The 19,698-nt window shown below is 43.9% G+C and overlaps 1 protein-coding gene across 4 annotated transcripts in view; it reads right to left on the minus strand.

Annotated features, from left to right (window-relative positions):
- Positions 1 to 7,229: 7,229 nt before the first annotated feature.
- Positions 7,230 to 19,698, minus strand: part of LOC140734865 (dihydropyrimidinase-related protein 2) — a 74,607-nt gene continuing 62,138 nt past the window's right edge. For 2 of the 4 annotated variants that reach the window (XM_073059486.1, XM_073059505.1), the window contains exons 11-14: positions 17,450 to 17,620; positions 16,161 to 16,340; positions 11,734 to 11,905; positions 7,230 to 9,481 (exon numbers count right to left, since the gene is read on the minus strand). In XM_073059486.1, the coding sequence (XP_072915587.1) occupies positions 9,390 to 9,481; positions 11,734 to 11,905; positions 16,161 to 16,340; positions 17,450 to 17,620 (615 nt within the window). In that variant the 3' untranslated portion in view covers positions 7,230 to 9,389. The remainder of the gene's footprint in view (positions 9,482 to 11,733; positions 11,906 to 16,160; positions 16,341 to 17,449; positions 17,621 to 19,698) is intronic. The other 2 variants (XM_073059496.1, XM_073059514.1) reach the window with 1 other exon arrangement.

Genomic DNA, 19,698 nt, shown 5'->3' on the forward strand with positions numbered 1-19,698 from the left:
TCTGCATTCCTCACAAATCGAGGTGATTTGTGGAGTGGACAACGTAGTCCATGTTTCTGATGTCTTCCTGGTTGCTCTCTTTTTGTTACTATTTTGTGCGATTTTAATCAGGGTGGGCTGACTCTGCCACCCACAGTTTACTGATCACCATAGTGCTAGGTTGAGCTGAACTGAACATTCCTGGACTTCGTGGTTTGATTATTTATATTCTGTGTTTTGCACTTTTTTTTTGCACGTTAGGGGTTTGCTGTTTCTCTCAAACAGGTTCCATGATCTTATTTGTTTCATGACTGTCTGTGAGGAAGACAAATCTCAGGGTTGTACACTGCATACATACTTTGATAATAAATGTACTTTCAATCTTTAAATCTTTGAATCTGCATGCATTTGGAATGATTGGTAATAAACGTGAACTTGAAGATTCAGGATGAGCCTGACGTGCCTGCCTTGCATGCTGCCCAACCCAAAATCATTTGTCAGGTGCAGCTCCAGAATCTGGCATCAAACACCACCACACTTAAACAGTCAAACAGCAATTTGTTTTATTGTTGAGTTCAGGTCAGTAAAACTTTATTCATCTTCAGCCTTCTCTCAAGGGAAAAAGCTTTTAATTACAGGTGTTCCACAGGGAGTCCATCGTAACTCCATCTGCTTTAAACAGTCTGACAGGAGCTGCATCTGCACACACCCCCTGCAAGAACACTGGATCTCCCACATCCTGCAGGAGGAGAATACCACCACCCTAGCCTCCATTACTTTTATGGCCACTCACTTTGAATACAATATTAAAGAAGATAAATAAAACTTTACCTTGATATGATCCACCTCAGTCACCAAGACCAATGCCCACCAAAGTTCAATGCACCTCAAAGTTCAAAGTAAATTTTATTATCAAGGTCCATATATGTCACCGTATACAACCCTGAGATTCATTTTCTTGAGGGCATACTCAGCAAATCTGTAGTATATTGATTATAACAGGGTCAATGAAAGATCAACCAGAGTGCAGAAGCCAACAAACTGTGCAAATGCAAATATAAATAACATTAGATAATGAGATAAAGAGCCCTTAAAAGTGAGATCATTGTTTCTGGGAATACTTCAATGATGAGGCAAGCGAGTGTGGTTATCCCCTTTTATTCAAGAGCCTGATGGTTGAGGGGTAGTAACTCTTCTTGAACCTGGTGGTGCGAGTCCTGAAGCTCTTGTACCTTCTACCTGACAGCAGCAACAAGAAGAGAGCATGACCTGGATGGTGGGGATCTTTGATGATGGATGCTGCTTTCCTACAACAGCGATTCATATAGATGTGCTCAATGGGAGGGCTTTACCCGTGATGTACTGGGCCGAATCCACTAGTCAGGATGAACCCACTGCTCAAATGCCCATCCAAGTGGTCACTCCCTCCAGATCGGAGGTTCCCAAACTTCCTCATACCACGGACCAATACCATTAAGCTGGGAGACCCTGCTCTAGAATGATGCACCCATCCAGTAGCTGAAGCCTGTGTCCAGGAGGTTACAAAATTTCATTCTCTTACCCGGACCCCACTTTCTCCCTTTGTCTTTTCCTTTTCTGTCGGCTCCTCTTTCCTGGACCCTTTCCAGACTTGTAATACTTAACAAATTATCAATAATAAGTTTCATACCACATTCCTGACTTCCAAAGAACCTCTCCTTTGGATCACAAAAGTATCAGGATCAAACAGCAGTGTGGTCGGTGCAGAATTGTGGGTCAAAGGGCCAGTTCCTGTAATGTGCTCTTTGATACTCTATCCTCCCTCACATGGCCCAAGAACCCCAGCCAGGACAGGACAGTAACCACATGGAAGAAGCATTGGTAAGTTTAATCATTAGGGGGCACTTTCCATAAGGTTGACAGACCTTTAAAGAAAGTTGTTGGAGGGGCAGTTAAGGGAAAAAATTTAATCAGGCAGGTTCAGAACTGTAAGATGAATAATTGGGCAGCTTTGTAGTGTTAGATGGGTTAATAAGATTAGTTATAGAGTTAGGTTAATAAAATTAGTTAGGTAGGTTAATATAAGGCAGTTCAAGAGTTGGGTAGGTTAATGGAATTACTTAGTTAATGGAGTTAAGAGTTAGGTAGGTTAATGGAGTAATGGAGATTAACAGGTAAATTCATAGATTAGGAATTACGTTAAAAGAGTTAGGCAGGCAGGTTAATAAAGTTAGTTAGGCAGGTAAAGAGTTATGTAGGTAGGTTAATAGAGTTGGGCAGATTTACAGTTAGGTAAGTAAATATTGTTAGTTAGGCAAGTTAATAGAGTTAGGAAGGCAGATTAAGAGTAAGGTAAATTCAGCTGCAATTGCCCAAGCAACATGATGTTCTTGTTTTGCAATAAACATACTGTTGAAAACTTGTGGACTATAACTGCTGAACAAACAGGACACACCAGCTGGAAATTAGGCTCCTGATTACAGTATGTTTAAAGTACATTGACCGTGTGTGCTAAGCACTGTAACAGCGCGTGTGCCAAAACTCTACGTAGGGTAAAACAGACCAGAAAAGATTGTGGGTCAATCTTCAGGAGCTCTGAAATAAATCACCTTGCTGTTAATGGACCAGCTCCAACTTTGATTTTTGAATTACTCCAACAGAAGAGAAATTTAAATTAACTCCCCCAGTACAAGTGGGGACAGAAATGGTCAGGTGATGACCCAGGGGTTAATGACATCCGGGGTCATTTTGAGCTTAAATGCACATTGGAGGAGCAACTCTTCATAATTGTCTGGTAATCTCCAACCCGATGGCATGGACATCAATTTCTCTTAACTTCTGGTAAACTCTCCCCTCTGTCTTCCTCCAAACACCCTTTTTCTCCTCCCCCTCATGACCTGCCCATCACCTCCCTCTGGTTCCCCTCCTCCATCCCTTTCTCCCATGGTCCACTCTCCACTGCAATCGGATTCCCCCTCCTTCAGCCTATCACCCTCCTCCCTCTGCCAGCTTACACTCCTTCCCCAAGCCCCACCTTCTTATTCGGGTTTCTGCCTCCGTCCTTTCCAATCACGGCCCAAAACATCAATTCTTTATTCCCCACCATAGGTGGTACTGACCTGCGGAGTTCCTCCAACTTCTCATGTGTGACTGAGTCGGTGACACACTATGGACAGAACCACAAGAAAAAACCGGAAGCACGGTAAACCAGACAAACTGTGCAAACTGGGGGACTGCTTCGTCGAGCACCTTCGCTCCATCCGCTGAAAGCGGAACTTGGCATGACCAAATATTTTAATTCCCATTCTAACATGTCAGTTCACAGCCTCTTCTTGGACCAGGATGAGGCCACTGTCAGCGTGAAGCTGCAACAACTCATATTCTGCCTGGATAACTGTCAACCTGATGGCATGACTATAGATTTCTCCTTCTGGTAAAAAAAATCTTTCCTCCCCCCTCCTATTCCCCATTCAGGCCTCTTACCTCTTCTCATCTGCCTATCACCTCCCTGAGTCCCCTCCTCCATCTCTTTCTCCTATAGTCCATTCTCCTATCAGGTGTCTTCTTTCCAGCTCTTTAACTTTCCTACTTACAGCAGGAGATAGAAAAGATGTGTCAGAAAGGCAATGGCATGATAATCGTTGGGGAATTTAACATGAAAGTGGATCGGGAAAACTGGGCCTGTACTGGACCTCAAGAGAGAGAATTTGTAGAATGTCTAAGGGATGGCTTTTTAGAACAGCTTGTTGTTGAGTCCACTGGGGGATCGGCTGTGCTGGATTGGAGGTTGTACAAATGATCTGGAGATGATAAGAGAGGTTAAGGAACCCTTAGGGAACAGTGATCATGATATGATTGAGTTCACTTAGAAATTTGAGAAGGAGAAACTAAATTCCAATGTGTCAGTATTTCAGTGGAATAAAGGAAATTACAATGGCATGAGAGGGGAACTGGCCAAGGTTGACTGGAAAGGGACACTAGCAGGAAGGACAACAGAGCAGCAATGGCTGGAGTTTCTGCGAAAAATGAGGTAAATGCAAGACAGATATATTCCAAATAAGAAATTTTCAAATGCAACAAGGACACTACCATGGCTGACAACTGAAGTCAGAGCCAAAATAAAAGCAAAAGAGAGGGCATACAAAGAAGCCAAAGCTAGTGAGAAGATAGAGGATTGGGAAGCTTTTAAAAACTTGCAGAAGGAAACTAAGAAGGTCATTTGGAAGGAAAAGATGAATAATGAAAGGAAGCTGGCGACTAATATCAAAGAAGATACTAAAAGTTTTTTTAAGTATATAAAGGGTAAAAGAGAGTTGAGGGTCGATATAGGACCAATAGAAAATGACACTGGAGATATTGCAATGAGAGACGCAGAGGTGGCAAGGGAACTGAATGTGTATTTTGTATCAGTCTTCACAATGGAAGACATCTGCAGTATACCAGACATTCAAGAGTGTCAGGGAAGTATGTGCAGTGAAAATTATGACTGAGAAGGTGCTCAGGAAGCTTAATGGTCTGAGGATGGATAAATCTCCTGGACCTAATGGAATGCACCCTCGGGTTCTGAAGGAAGTAGCTGGAGAGATTGTGGAGCCATTAATAATGATCTTTCAAGAATCAATAGATTCTGGCATTGTACCGGATGACTGGAAAATTGCAAATGTTGCTCGACTATTTAAGAACGGTGGGAGGCAGCAGAAAGGAAGCTATAAACCTGTTAGCCTGATCGTTTGTTAGGAATGAGATTACGGAATACCTGGAGGCACATGACAAGATAGGCCAAAGACATCATGGTTTCCTGAAAGGAAAATTCTGCCTGACAAACCTACTGAAATTATAAGTAGGGTAGACAAAGGAGATGCAGTAGATGTGGTGTACTTGGATTTTCAGAAGGCCTTTGACAAGGTGCTGCACGAGGATGCACAGCAAGATACAAGCCCATGGAATTATAGGGAAGTTACTAGCATTGATAGAACATTGGCCCAAAACAGAGATTGGGAAATAGCGATCCTATTCTGGCTGGCTGCCAGTTACCAGTGGAGTTCCACAGGGGTCGGTGTTGGGACTGCTGCTTTTTACGATGTATGTCAATGATTTGGAGTATGGGATTAAAGGATTTGTGGCTAAATTTGCCGATGATACAAAGGTAGATGGAGGAGCGGGTAGTGTTGAGGAAACAGAGCCTGCAGAGAGACTTAGATAGTTTAGGGGAATGGGCAAAGAAGTGGCGAATGAAATACAATGTTGGAGAGTGTATGGTCATGCACTTTGGTGGAAGAAATAAACGGGCAGACTATTACTTAGATGGGGAGAGAATTCAAAATGCAGAGATGCAAAGGGACTTGGGAGTCCTTGTGCAGGATACCCTAAAGGTTAACCTCCAGGTTGAGTCGGGGTGAAGAAGGCGAATGCAATGTTGGCATTCATTTCTAGAGGTATAGAATATAAGTGCAGGGATGTGATGTTGAGGCTCTATAAGGCACTTGTGAGACCACCCTTGGAGTATTGTGTGCAGTTTTGGACCCGTTATTTTAGAAAGGATATACTGACATTGAAGAAGGTTCAGAGAAGATTCACGAGAATGATTCCAGGAATGGAAGGGTTACCATATGAGGAACGCTGGCAGCTCTTGGGCTCTATTCCATGGAGTTCAGGAGAATGAGGAGGGATCTCATAGAAACATTCCAAATGTTAACAGGCCTGAACAGATTAGATATAGCAAAATTATTTTCCTTGGTAGGGGAGTTTAGGACAAGAGAGCACGACTTCAGGACTGAAGGACGTCCATTTAGAACAGAGATGCGGAGAAATTACTTTAGTCAGAGGGTGGTAAATCAGTGGAATTTGTTGCCATGAGGGCTGTAGAGGCCAAGTCAATAGGTGCATTTAAGGAGGAGATAGAAGGTTCTTGATTAGCCATGGCATCAAAGGGTATGGGAAGAAGGCATGGGAGTGGGGATGACTGGAAGAATTGGATCAGCCCATGATTGAATGGTGGAGCAGACTTGATGGGCCAAATGGCCTACTTCTACTCCTATATCTTGTGGTCTTATAGCTTCACCTATCACCTTCTAGCTATCCTCCTTCCCCTCCTTCCCCCGCCCCCCCCCCCCCATTCTGGCATCTTCCTCCTTTCTCTTCAGTCCTGAAGAAGAGTCTCAGCCTGAATCTGTGACTGTTTATTCATTTCTACAGATGCTTCCTGACTTGCTGAGTTCCTCCAGAATTTTGCATGCATTGTTTTGGATTTTTAGCATCTTCAGAATTTCTCATGTTTATGAAATACTGCAAGTGTTTTTCTTTCACGTTTTTGATTTTTTTCAATTGAGATTCAGCACGGAATAGGCCCTTCTGGTCCTTTCAACCACATTGCCTACCAATCCCCAGATTTAATCCCAGCCTAATCATGGGACAATTTACAGATGACCAAGTAACCCTTGAACCAGTACATCTTTGGACTGTGGGAGAAAATCACAGCACTGGGAGGAAACCCATATGGTCACAGGAAGAACGTACAAATTCCTTTCAGGCAGTGGCAGGAATTGAACCCGGGTCATTGGTACTGTAAAGTGTTGAGCTAACCACTACGCTACCATGCCACCCCACAAGACCCTCATGATCGCAAGACCCTGAGAGAATACAGAAGAGCAGCAAGTACACTGAAATCCATGCTAGGTTAAAAGGCTAACCTTTGCAGGCCAGCTCTCCCCTCAATAATGCTCTCCAAAGTTTGTTCCCTGGAAAATTAACTGGATTATCTTCCTCTATAACTGACCCAGAGTGAGATGAGGAACTGTTCCGTCCTTGTTCTAACAGAGACGTGGCTCCAGGACAACATCCCATGCACCATCAATCTTCAGGCCCCGCTACTGAGGGAAATGCGCTAATATTATTTTGTATGAACTGCACTGTGCTTTATTGTTAGCCTATGTACTAAATGTGACTATAAGCAAGTACTGTGTTTTGCACCTTGGCCCCAGAGGAATGTTTTGTTTAGCTGATGCTTTACTTTGAATGGGTTCCTGGGTTTTCTTTGTTTCGTGGCTGTCTGTGGGAAGATGAATCTCAGGGTTGTACACTGCATATATACTTTAATAATAAATGTACTTTGAATCTTTAAATAAACCTACATGCATATGGATGATTGACAATAAACTTGAACTTGAGGATTCAGGATGAGCAAGGCCTAGGACGTAAATGTCTTGCATGCTGCCTAACCCAAAGGCACTGGTCAGGCACACCTCCAGAATCCAGCATCAAACACCACCACATTTAGACGGTCAAACAGCAATTTGTTTTATTGTGAGTTCAGGTCAGTAAAACTTTATTCGTCTTCAGCCTTCTCTCAAGGAACAAATCACAACTTCATTCAACACAACAGTGTACGAGGGGACAAAACAGACAAGGGCATTATCCTTAACCCTTCCAACAGTAATGCAACTACTCACATTGGTTCCCACCTCTTCAGGAAAATGCAATACAGGGTTTTGTATGTAAAAATCCATCAAGACTACATTTCATAATTGCCATGAGTTTCAGAGCATCAAGTCACTGCGGTCAATTAACCTACAAAACTGCCCAGGTAGCAGGAGGCTTTTTCGGTGATAAACTCAAACTAGCTATCAATGGACATTGCTGTTAGCTGGCGGTCTGAAAAATTCAAAATGGAAGTTGGCCAAAGTGGACCAAAGCACCCAGAGAGGAAGACAACAGTGAATTCCCATTGGCTGGAGATCAAAGTAAGACAGCACCACAAGAGGGGGCAGCACAAACCACAGAGAGCTAGGAAGATACCTCAGGATAGAAACTCTTCTTTCTCTCTCTATATATAGCATGCACTGCGCACACACACACAATATTGTTACACATTCTTATAATTCTTGCTTTGAAACCTGGTCCTAATGGAACAGACTTTCTCAAGGCAGAGTCCAAGATGGATCATATCGCTAAAACCTGCACTCACCACATACAAGGAAGGAGAAATTTCCTCCCACTTCTTCTGGATGAAAACTGACTGAAGGTGTAAGCTTGTTACCTAGAGTGTCCTATTATCTAAAGGTAAACACAAGAGATTCTGCAGATGCTGGAAATCCAGAGTAAAACACACAAAATACTGAAGGACCTCAGTACATCGGGCAGCATCTATGGAAAGAAGGAAAGAGTTGATGCTTCAGGCTAAGACCCTTCATCAGGATTGGTGAGGAGAAGTAGTCCCCAAACTTTTTTTAATGCCATGGAGCATTATCGTTAAGCAAGGAGGTCTGTAGACCCCAGGTTGGGAACCCCTTAAAGAGTCAAATCATCATGACCATATGGTATAGGAGCAGAATTAGGCCATTTAACTCCACCATTTTATCATGACTGATCCTTTACTCCCCTCAGCCCCAAACTCCTGCCTTCTCCCTGTATTCCTGACCAATCAAGATTCTATCAAGTTAAAACCCTTCATCAGGATTGGTGAAGAGTCTCGGCCCAAAACATCAACGTTACTTAGATACTGCCTGACCTGTTGAGAAACTCAGCATTCTGTGACCATTACTTTATTATCTAAAGGTTCATCTTTGTGGTTTCCAGCACGGCCTCACATGGGTCACCACTGACTAGTCGCGTCACTTTTCTGCTGTGTGTACACACGCAAACACACACGTAATACCTCACCATGTGATGGTTACTCTCTAGCTTAGGATCAAACTGTTCCCAATAGTCTTCTGAGGAAGAATACTGAAGCTGAGTGATAGAGGGGATTCAAAGCTTCCTCCACTGTCCAAGCAGCCAAAATTGAAAATGTAAACCAACATCAATTAGTCTTTCAATTTCCAGCCTTATACACAGGCACCATCTCAGTTTTACAATTCCTATACCTCCTGCTTTTCAATAAGCACCAAGTTTTATGGAGACAAATATTCATCACACCTAGTGAAATTTAAATAAGAAAATTGAGTAAATATGTATTATTTAATAAAAGTGATGAATCAATGAGTAAAATTATTTCTAATTAAAATGCAAATACTATACTGTGCATCTCATACTGTATCTACTGAGAACAGACTGGGGTCTGACACACACATTGTCTGGACATCACCCCTCCTCCCCACCGGTTCAGATTTCTCACGTCTGCCACAAGAATTGCACAGAGGTTTTCTGGAATTCACTCCTACCTCCCTCACTCAAGGTGCTTTGTTTGTTAAATTAGCCAGCTACCCTGGGGCACCTCGTCACATCAGAACATGGATTTGAGGAGAGAGAGCGCAAAGCTCCCTCACGGCAACAAGTTGTCGATTAATGTAACACTGCAAAGGTACGTGTGAGCCCAGGATTGTTTGTCCACAGTAACTGTCACAGGCTCTTCCAAAATAAAAACAAGAGAAAAAAAACAAAAAAATGGAAGGAACGATGATAGCTTCACCAGCACCAGTGAACGACCGGGGCGATCATCCGAGCGTTGTAATGTTCGCGTGGCCACCAGGAGGCATCACAATTCGCTGGCCGGTGCGGCGAGGGAGGTTGTCGTCTACCTGCGCACCTGGCGGGAAGGAGAGGAGGAATTAGGTCTGCACAAAGTGGGACACTTACTCCCCGCTAACACATCGGTGACAGCTCTTAGGTACTTAACTGTCCAAAAGTTCCACAAACTATAAATACACTTACAAGGCGTCTACAACTCATGTTCTTAGTATCTACCAATCATTTAGTTACCTATTTATTGTGTTTACACAATTTGTCTTCTTTTATACTTCAGTCGTTGTTAGTCTTTGTTTATGTGTAGTGTTTTTTTTATTGATTCTGTTGTAGTTCTGGTTTTTGGCCACTCCTTTCTTTGTTGCTAATTTGGCCAATTCTGATCGGGGCAACCTGCAGATTTCAATTTTGGATTTTATATTCTGTGTTTTGCTATTTTTGTGTGCCATTTGCGTGATTTTTTTTTGTTTGCACGTGGTGGGGGTTGATGTTTTTCTTTGAACGGGTTCCCTGATGTTTCGTGGCTGTCTGTGGGAAGATGAATCTCAGGGTTGTATACTGCATACATTGATAATAAATGTGCTTTCGACCTTCCAACTTCTTTGCTCTACTGTGAATTCTTGCAAGAAAATTAATGTAGTAGAAAGTATATGGAAACGCATACAGTATGTACTTTTGATAAAAAATTTACTTCAAACTTTTGAGTTAAGATTACAGTGGCTGAGACCAGTACAAAAACAGTATTCAAATGATATTTGGATTAGTGCACAAGTACGAGGGGCTTGGAGGAATACTGGCCAAACGTAGGCAAATGTGACCATCTTGGTGGCCACAATGGTTGAGGTGGACTAAATGGCCTATTTCCCTGCTGTATAGGTGCAAGGGCGGAACGGGTCGATGCCATCTCTGGAGGTTGGTGCCAATTGGAACGGGAGTGCCAGCCTTCCGTTATATTCTCTGGACCCGGCCAAAGTTGCACGATCTATCAGTGGTCAAATCCCCTGCACATTTACAGCTGACCACCAGACAGAGGGCTCTCCTCAGGATCAGGAGTACCAGTTAAATATTTTGTGAAGCTTGTTGCTTTGTGCTAGCAGTACAGTGCAAGACAAAAAAAATTACTATGCTACAATAAAAAAAATACAATGCAGAACAAGAACAGTGAGGTAGCAGTCACAGGTTCATGGACCGTTCAGAGGGGAAGAGGATGTTGCTAAAATATTAAGTGGGTGTCTTCAGGCTCCTGTACCTCCTCCCTGATGGCAGCAATAAAAGAGGACATGTCCTGGACGGTTAGGGTCCTTAATGATGGATGCCACCTCCTTCAGTGAACTGGCCAATTCCCAAAGCAAGATGACCACAATGTCCCAGGCTGCAGGTGTAAAGCTCAAGATCTGGGGTTCCCAGCCTAGGTTCCACAGACCCTTCGGTTAATGGTAGGGGCCCATGGCATAAAAAGAAGTTAGGATCCCCTGTCCTAGATCTTCAGTAGGTGCTTTCCCGCTCTGCGGTTGGAGCCAGCCGCCCTCTCTTTGTTGGTGTCCATCTTCCCCCTTGGATCCCCAAGTCCCGTGTTCCCCATTAGACACCTCCTGACAAAGGCAATGTTATCCCTGCTGGATGGGGTGGCTGTATTTTACTGGTATCTTATGTGTGCCTTTAGCCCCGGAGTAACACTGTTTCATTTGGCTGTATTCATGGGTATCCGCGTATAGCCAACTGACAATTAAACTTGAACAATACCGCACTGCTATCAGACTTTTGAATAGACCTTTTGCATGTTAAGATTGACTCTTCACCTCACATATCTATTTACTTACTGAGACACCACGTGGAACAGGCCCCTCTGGCCCTTCGAGCTGTGCTGCCCAGCAACCCCCAATTTAACCCTAGCCTAACCACAGGACGATTAACCTACCAACCAGCACGTCTTTATAAACCTGCCTGCTCCATACAGGCAGCGGCGGGAATTAAACCTGGGTCACTGGCACTGTAAATCGTTGTGCTAACCACTACGCTACCCTGCTGCCTTATGATCTTCATTGCTTACCTGCACAGCTATTTCTTGGTGGGTTTTACACTTTGTTCTACCTCAATACACTGTAACAACTTGATCTGTATGAGCAGTACGCAAGACAAGCCTTTCACGGTATCTTGGTACGTGTGACAATAATAAATCAATGCAACGCCTGCACACTAACCTTCCATGATTAATAATGCAAGGGAACCCAACTAACTCCCAACACCAATGTCAGACATTTTGTTAATGCAAACATAATTTTAAATGCCAAGACGGAATAAAAAGAGGAAACACACATTTACCAGACAAACTGAATCCTGACTGGTGAAGGTTCCGAACAGGGGGTACTTGCTGCTTTGCAGGTGAGGTCCTTGCAGAGGAAGCGGGCGTGACGGATTTAGGAGTCACTGAAACCTCACAGACAGGTCCGTCATAGAGACCCCGGGGGACACCTCTCAGTTCTGTTAACTGGGGGAAAAAGATGCAGGGTTAAAGTTCACTCACGGGGGGATGGGTAAAACTACACACCCTAAATCAGGGCAACGGGCACATCTGTCCACTGCTTTCGGTCAACACTACGTGCCCCCTTTCTCCCACCAAGACTCAAAATAAAGTAAGGCCCTGAATGAACAGCCTCTTATACAGGCTTCTCCTAGCAGCAAGGAAAATCGAGCTTCACAAATGTCCCCAACCTGGCAGGTCTGTCTCCTTTCTGATGGCAGGTAGAGGCCCATGGGGGTGTGCAGAAGAGCTCACTGTGTTGCTTTAAGAGCAAGAAAATAACCCCATCATCTTGACCAACAGTTCTCTCTCAGTCATCCACACTAAAATCCATCATTTGGTCGTTTGCTTTGTAGAACCTGCCTGCAGTGCTTTCGGGATTGAAGGACCCCATCAGATGTTAAAATGTTTTGTGGTCTCAAGATTATAAGAGTCAGGGCAGAAATGGGAGTCTTTCTTGCCAGAGACTGTTAAGGAACATCTGTTGCTGTAACAAAAAACAAATAAATGCACGAATACACAGCAGGTCAGACAGCACACGTGGTGAGAGAAACAGTCAACATTTCAGGTCGAAGAGCCCTTGCCAAATCTGAAAACTTAACTATGTTTCTCTTTCCACAGGTGCTGGTTTAAGATGGTGCTGTTGAGTCTCAACAACTGGCTAGCGACATTGTTGCAGCCATAAGCGTGTAAGGCCTCAGGTTTGATCGATCTAAATGCCAGGCCGAATTGAAAAGATGGTCGGTTACAGGCCAAATCCAGGTGGCAGGGTCCAGGCCCCACAGAATATTGAAGCAACTGAACCCAATGTTTGGACATCAATTTAACTGAAGGGCAGAATCGGAAAGGTCGGGTACAGGCCGAATCCAGGGTCCACACCCCAGAGCTTATCGATGCGACTGAATCTAAAGTTTGGAAAATTTAAGTGCCGAGCCAGATTGAAAAGGTCAGGGTGTCATAGCCCGAGGTAAGGTTCAGCTTGCTACTCTGCACTGAACTGAACTAAGAGTCTGGGGTCAACTGTCGTTGTGGTCTTCAATTCAGAACACTATTTACTTGCATTTACTGTTTGCATGATTTGATTTTTTTTCCCTCAGCATATTGGGTGTCTGATGATCTTTTTTATGGGTTCTTTTGAATTTCTTTGTTTTGTGCCTTTTAGGGGACGAATCTCAAGACTGTATAATGTATACATACTTTGATAATAAATATACTTTGAACTTGCCTGACCTGCTGGCAAAATGCCAGCAACATTTTCTTACTTTACTTCATATTTTCAGCAACAGCAGGTTTGTTTGTTTTTTTAAATGATTATCAACACTGTATTTGGGTAGAAGGAGCAGAGAAGTGGCCTTGTCTCCTGCTCAACAGTTAGACAATAGACAGTAGGTGCAGGAGTAGACCATTCGGCCCTTCTAGCCAGCACCGCCATTCACTGTGATCATGGCTGATCATACACAGTCAGTACCCCGTTCCTGCCCTCTCCCCATATCCCTTGACCCCACTATCTATAAGAGCTCTATCTAACTCTCTCTTGAATGCATCCAGAGAATTGGCCTCCACTGCCTTCTGGGGCAGAGGATTCCACATATCCACTACTCTCTGGGTGAAAAAGTTTTTCCGTTGGGTTTGGAACTAAACTGCTGATCAACGTCGCACAAATAAAAGCAACCTTTATGTGAAGAATAGATAGAAAGACCACGGTTTATCTTAAAGTAAGTGAAAGCTAGCACAGAACGACAGCAATCGTAGAAAACTGGCTAGGGGGCTCTTGGAGTAGTATGTGTAGTTCTGGTTGTCGCATTACAGGAAGCATGTGGAGGCTTTGGAGAGGATGCAGAAGAGAATCACCAGAACGGTGGCTGGATCAGAGAACATTAGCTAGAAAGGACAAACTTGGATTGATTTCTCTGAAACACTGAAGGCTCAGGTATGACTTGAGAGAAGGATATAAAATTATAAGAGACACAGATAGAGTGGACCACTTCTCTTCTCTACCCCACCCCCACCCCCAGGGCAGAAGAGTCAAATGCTAGAGGGCTTTCACTTAAGATGAAAAGGGGAATGTTTTAAAGACATTTATGGAGTTTGTTTTTAAGAGTGGCAGGTGGCTGGAATATGCTGCCAACGTAGGTGAAAGACGTAGGTGGCGTTGTGGATAATGAAGCTGGTTTTCAAAGCTTGCAGAGTGATTTAGGCCAGTTAGAAGAGTGGGCTGAAAGATGGCAGATGGAGTTTAATGCTGATAAGTGTGAGGAGCTACATTTTGGTAAGACTAATCAAAATAGGATATACATGGTAAATGGTAGGGCATTGAGGAATGCAGTGGAACAGAGTGATCTAGGAATAATGGTGCATAGTTCCCTGAAGGTGGAATCTCATGTGGATAGGGTGGTGAAGAAGGCTTTTGGTATGCTGGCCTTTATAAATCAGAGCATTGAGTATAGGAGTTGGGATGTAATGTTAAAATTGCACAAGGCATTGGTAAGGACGAATTTGGAGTATTGTGTACAGTTCTGGTCGCCAAATTATAGGAAAGATGTCAACAAAATAGAGAGAGTACAGAAGAGATTTACTAGAATGTTACCTGAGTTTCAGCACCTAAGTTACAGGGAAAGGTTGAACAAGTTAGGTCTTTATTCTTTGGAGCGTAGAAGGTTGAGGGGGGACTTGATATTTAAAATTATGAGGGGGATAGATAGAGTTCACGTGGATAGGCTTTTTCCATTGAGAGTTGGGGAGATTCAAACAAGAGGACATGAGTTGAGAGTTAGGGGGCAAAAGTTTAGGGGTAACACAAGGGGGAATTTCTTTACCCAGAGAGTGCTAGCTGTGTGGAACAAACTTCCAGTAGATGTGGTAGAGGCAGGTTCGGTATTGTAATTTAAAGTAAAATTGGATAGGTATATGGACAGGAAAGGAATGGAGAGTTACGGGCTGAGTGCAGGTCAGTGGGACTAGGTGAGAGTAAGCGTTCGGCATGGACTAGAAGTGCCGAGATGGCCTGTTTCCATGCTGTAATTGTTATATGGTTATATGGACAGATATTTAATCAAACCATGATCAGACAGGGAACTGGTCCTATTGTGGGGGAGCCGAGGTTCAGAGGGCACACCCAGAGAAAATGGTAGAAGTAGATAAGTGTATACCTCAGATAAATACTTTGTGAAGATTTGTGATATATATGATTATATGATATATATGTACAATGTCTGAAATACATCTTATGGAAATGTTTGATGATGAACTTCAATAAAAAAAAATTAAAAGAAGTAGATATGACAGAGATTTAATCAGACCATGATCAGACAGGGAACTGATCCTACAGTGAGGGAGTCTAAGATCAGAGGGCACAGCCTCAATGTAGAATGACATTTCTTTAGAACAAAAGTGAAGAAGAATTTCTTTCGCCAGATGATGGTGAATCTGTGGAATTAATTTCTATTGACAGCTGAGGAGGGCAAATCTTTGGGTATATTTAAAGTTGAGGCCGATAGATTCTTGATTAGGAAGAACACCAAAGGTTGTGGGGAAAAGGTAGAAGAATGGGGTTGATAGACAATAAATCAGCCATGATGAAATGACGGGACAGGCTCGATGAGCTGATCGGCCCAATTCTGCTCCTACGTCTTATGGTCTTATAACATTTGCAAGCCAATGGGTTAGATTGGCACTGTGGTCAACACCGGCACAATGGGCTGAAAGGCCTCTCTCTCTGCTGCACTGTTCTATGTTCTAACAGATGAATTATTTATCAGCACAGCAGCTGTCTCCACGGGTAACGTGGGATTGGTCTCCAATTACAGGGAACTTTTCCAGACAGGAAAGCACAGACACTTTGCTCACTCAGGGCAAAACACACAGTCTGAACAACTGCGTACAAAATGCTAGAAACTGACAGCAATGCATTCTCACCCCAGTAAAGTTGGGGGCAGCATAGCAGCTAGCACACTTGCCTCTGCCTGCAAGGATGTTTGCACATTCTAGCTACGACCACATAGAGTTTTCATCCGGAAACCCCCATTCCTAAAATGTACAGATTATAAAGATTAGTAAATCATGGGCGTGCTATGTTGGTGTCAGAAGCATGGCTACACTTGCCCCCAGTAAATACTTGGACCATGTTGGCTGTTGATGCAAACGATGCTTTTCACTCAATGTTTCGATGTACTTGTCACAAATAAAGCTATTCCTGAAAAATAAAGGACAGAAAACCCTTTACCTTGCTCCTTGCTTTAATCCTCTTGTACACATAGTCGGGGAATGCCTTCTTGGGGATGTAGCGTCCAGAGCCCTCGGAAGCATGCATTATTCCATCCTCCAGGACAATTTTCCCTTGGCTGATGACAACCAAAGGTCCACCACGGCACTCCATCCCTTCAAAGATATTGTACTCCACTGCCTGGATGCAACAAGAGAGAAAGTGGACGTGCACTAGCATTAAATCACCCCTGTAAAAGCAACATAGTGGGGTGGCTGTAGAGAGGGTGCAGAAGAGAATCACCAGAACAGTGCCTGGATTACAGAGTACTGACTGTAAGGAGAGGCTGGATAAACTTGGACAATTTTCTCTGGAGGCTGAGGGGTGGCATACAAAATGAGAGAGGCATAGATAGGGTGAGTAGTCAGTGTCTTTCTCCACGCCCCCACTAGAGGGCAGGCACGGCTTTAGGAGAAGGGGGAAGTTTAAAACAGATTTATGTGGTAGGTTTATTTCCACACACACACACACACACACACACACACACACACACACACACACACACACACACACACACACACAATGGAGAGGTGTCATAAAGGCATAGAACACTACCACACAGAAACAGGCCCTTCTGTCCATCCAGTCTGTGCCGAACTATTAATGTGCCTAGTCCCATCGACCTGTGTCTGGACCAAAGCCCTCCACTACCCTCCCATCCATATACTTCCCCACACTTCTCTTAAATGTTGAAATCAAACCACATCCATCACTCCCACTGGCAGCTTCTTCCAGACTCTGATCACTCTGAGGGTAGAACTGCACCCCCCGTCTGGTCCCCCTTAATCATTTCACCTTTCACCCTTAACCCATGGCCTCTAGTTGTAGTCTCACCCCACCTCAGTGGAAAAGAAGCCTGCTTGCATTTACCCTCTATACCAAAAGAGTTTTATATACCTCTATCAAATCTCCCCTCATTCAGCTAGGTGGTAGAAACAGTTACGACGAAGGGCTTTTAAACAGACACTCAAACAGGTAGCGAATTCAGGGATTTCGACCAGGTACGGTTTAAATTGGCATCATGCTCATCAGAGTCATGTGGGCCAAAGGGCCTGTTCCTGTACAGTGATGTTCCATTTCCTTTGTTCTTTTGGCAGAGGAGACGGAGCAACTCCAGCACAAGTCCTGGTCAGTATTTGAGTACAGTCCTTGTATAAATGAGCAGTGAACATAATAGCTTGTGCCGAAGCTCACAGACCCCATGCTCATGTGACGTTGCATGAACTGCAGCCAGAACCCGGACAACCCACCAGGTTATGATTCTTTGCAGTGATTGTCTTGACGATGTCAGGATCCCAGATGACGAGGTCTGCATCCGAACCCACAGCGATACGGCCCTTCCTCGGGTACAGGTTAAAAATCTTGGCTGCATTGGTGCTGGTCACAGCCACAAATTGGTTTTCATCCATTTTGCCAGAGACCTGGGTATTTAAAACAAAACAGGAAACATCTCAGCAAAGCTCAGACTCAGTCACTGGAAATGAAGAGCTAAGAGATTAAAGATTCAAAGTACATTTATTATCGAAGTACGCATGCAGTATACAACCCTGAGATTTGTCTTCCCACAGACAACCACAAAACACAGAAACATCATGGAACCTGTTCAAACCCATTCACAGGCAAACATCAACCCCAACACACAAATATAAAAACATCAAAACACTAAGTCATCAATACAGTCAGGAATGTTCAGCTTAGTTTTGGTTAGAGCTGAGTCACTCTTTGACTGCAGGCCGAAACGATGGGACAGGAGTTCATCGTACAGCCCTTCCCCCACTGGCCCCCAGTCTTTGAACTGCATGTTTCACCAGAAACCCCAGGTTTGACCATAAGACACGAGTCAATTGTCCCATCAAGTCTGCTCCACCATTCAATCATAATTCCTTCTCAATCCCATTCTCCTGCCCTCTCCCCATAAGCTTAGACACCATTACTAATCAAGAACCGATCAACCTCCACTGTGGCGATGAATTCCACAGATTCACCACCATTAAAGTCTGCAGGCTGAGGTGGTGATAAGGAAATCAAATACATTGTTACCATTCACTTCGAGAGGACTAGCAACCCACCTCTTTAACACTAGCCTAACCACAGGACAATTTATGATGACCCATTAATCGAACTGGTACCTCTTTGGACTGTGGGAGGAAACTGGAACACCCAGAGGAATCCCACGCAGTCATGGACAGATTGTACAAACCCTTAGCTGCCCTGAGCTGTAATAGCGTTGCGCTAACTGCTATGCTACGATGGTGCCCTCATTAAAACCCCTCAAATATTTAAAGACCTAGATAGAGTGGGCATGGAGAAGATGCTTCCTATACTGGAGAATCCAGGTTCAGCCTCAGAATAGAAGGATGTTCCTTCAGAACAGAGATTAGGAGGATTTTTTTTTTTTTTTAGACAGATAGTGGTGAATCTGTGGAATTCATTGCCACAGATGGCTATGGAGGCCAAGTTATTGATAGATAGATAGATAGATACTTTATTCATCCCCATGGGGAAATTCAACTTTTTTTTCCAATGTCCCATACACTTGTTGTAGCAAAACTAATACTTAACTCAGTAAAAAAATATGATATGCATCTAAATCACCATCTCAAAAAGCATTAATAATAGCTTTTAAAAAGTTCTTAAGTCCTGGCGGTAGAATTGTAAAGCCTAATGGCATTGGGGAGTATTGACCTCTTCATCCTGTCTGAGGAGCACTGCATCGATAGTAACCTGTCACTGAAACTGCTTCTCTGTCTCTGGATGGTGCTATGTAGAGGATGTTCAGAGTTATCCATAATTGACCGTAGCCTACTCAGCGCCCTTCGCTCAGCTACCGATGTTAAACTCTCCAGTACTTTGCCCACGACAGAGCCCGCCTTCCTTACCAGCTTATTAAGATGTGAGGCGTCCCTCTTCTTAATGCTTCCTCCCCAACACGCCACCACAAAGAAGAGGGCGCTCTCCACAACTGACCTATAGAACATCTTCAGCATCTCACTACAGACATTGAATGACGCCAACCTTCTTAGGAAGTACATTCGACTCTGTGCCTTCCTGCACAAGGCATCTGTGTTGGCAGTCCAGTCAAGCTTCTCGTCTAACTGTACTCCCAGATACTTGTAGGTCTTAACCTGCTCCACACATTCTCCATTAATGATCACTGGCTCCATATGAGGCCTAGATCTCCTAAAGTCCACCACCATCTCCTTGGTCTTGGTGATATTGAGACGCAGGTAGTTTGAGTTTCACCATATCACAAAGTCCTGTATCAGTTTCCTATACTCCTCCTCCTGTCCATTCCTGACACACCCCACTATGGCCGTGTCATCAGCGAACTTCTGCACATGGCAGGACTCCGAGTTATATTGGAAGTCTGATGTGTACAGGGTGAACAGGACCGGAGAGAGTACGGTTCCCTGCGGCGCCCCTGTGCTGCTGACCACCGTGTCAGACCTACAGTCTCCCAACCGCACATACTGAGGTCTATCTGTCAAGTAGTCCACTA

Source organism: Hemitrygon akajei, chromosome 1, assembly GCF_048418815.1.
Source record: "Hemitrygon akajei chromosome 1, sHemAka1.3, whole genome shotgun sequence".
NCBI classification, from domain to species: Eukaryota; Metazoa; Chordata; class Chondrichthyes; order Myliobatiformes; family Dasyatidae; genus Hemitrygon; species Hemitrygon akajei.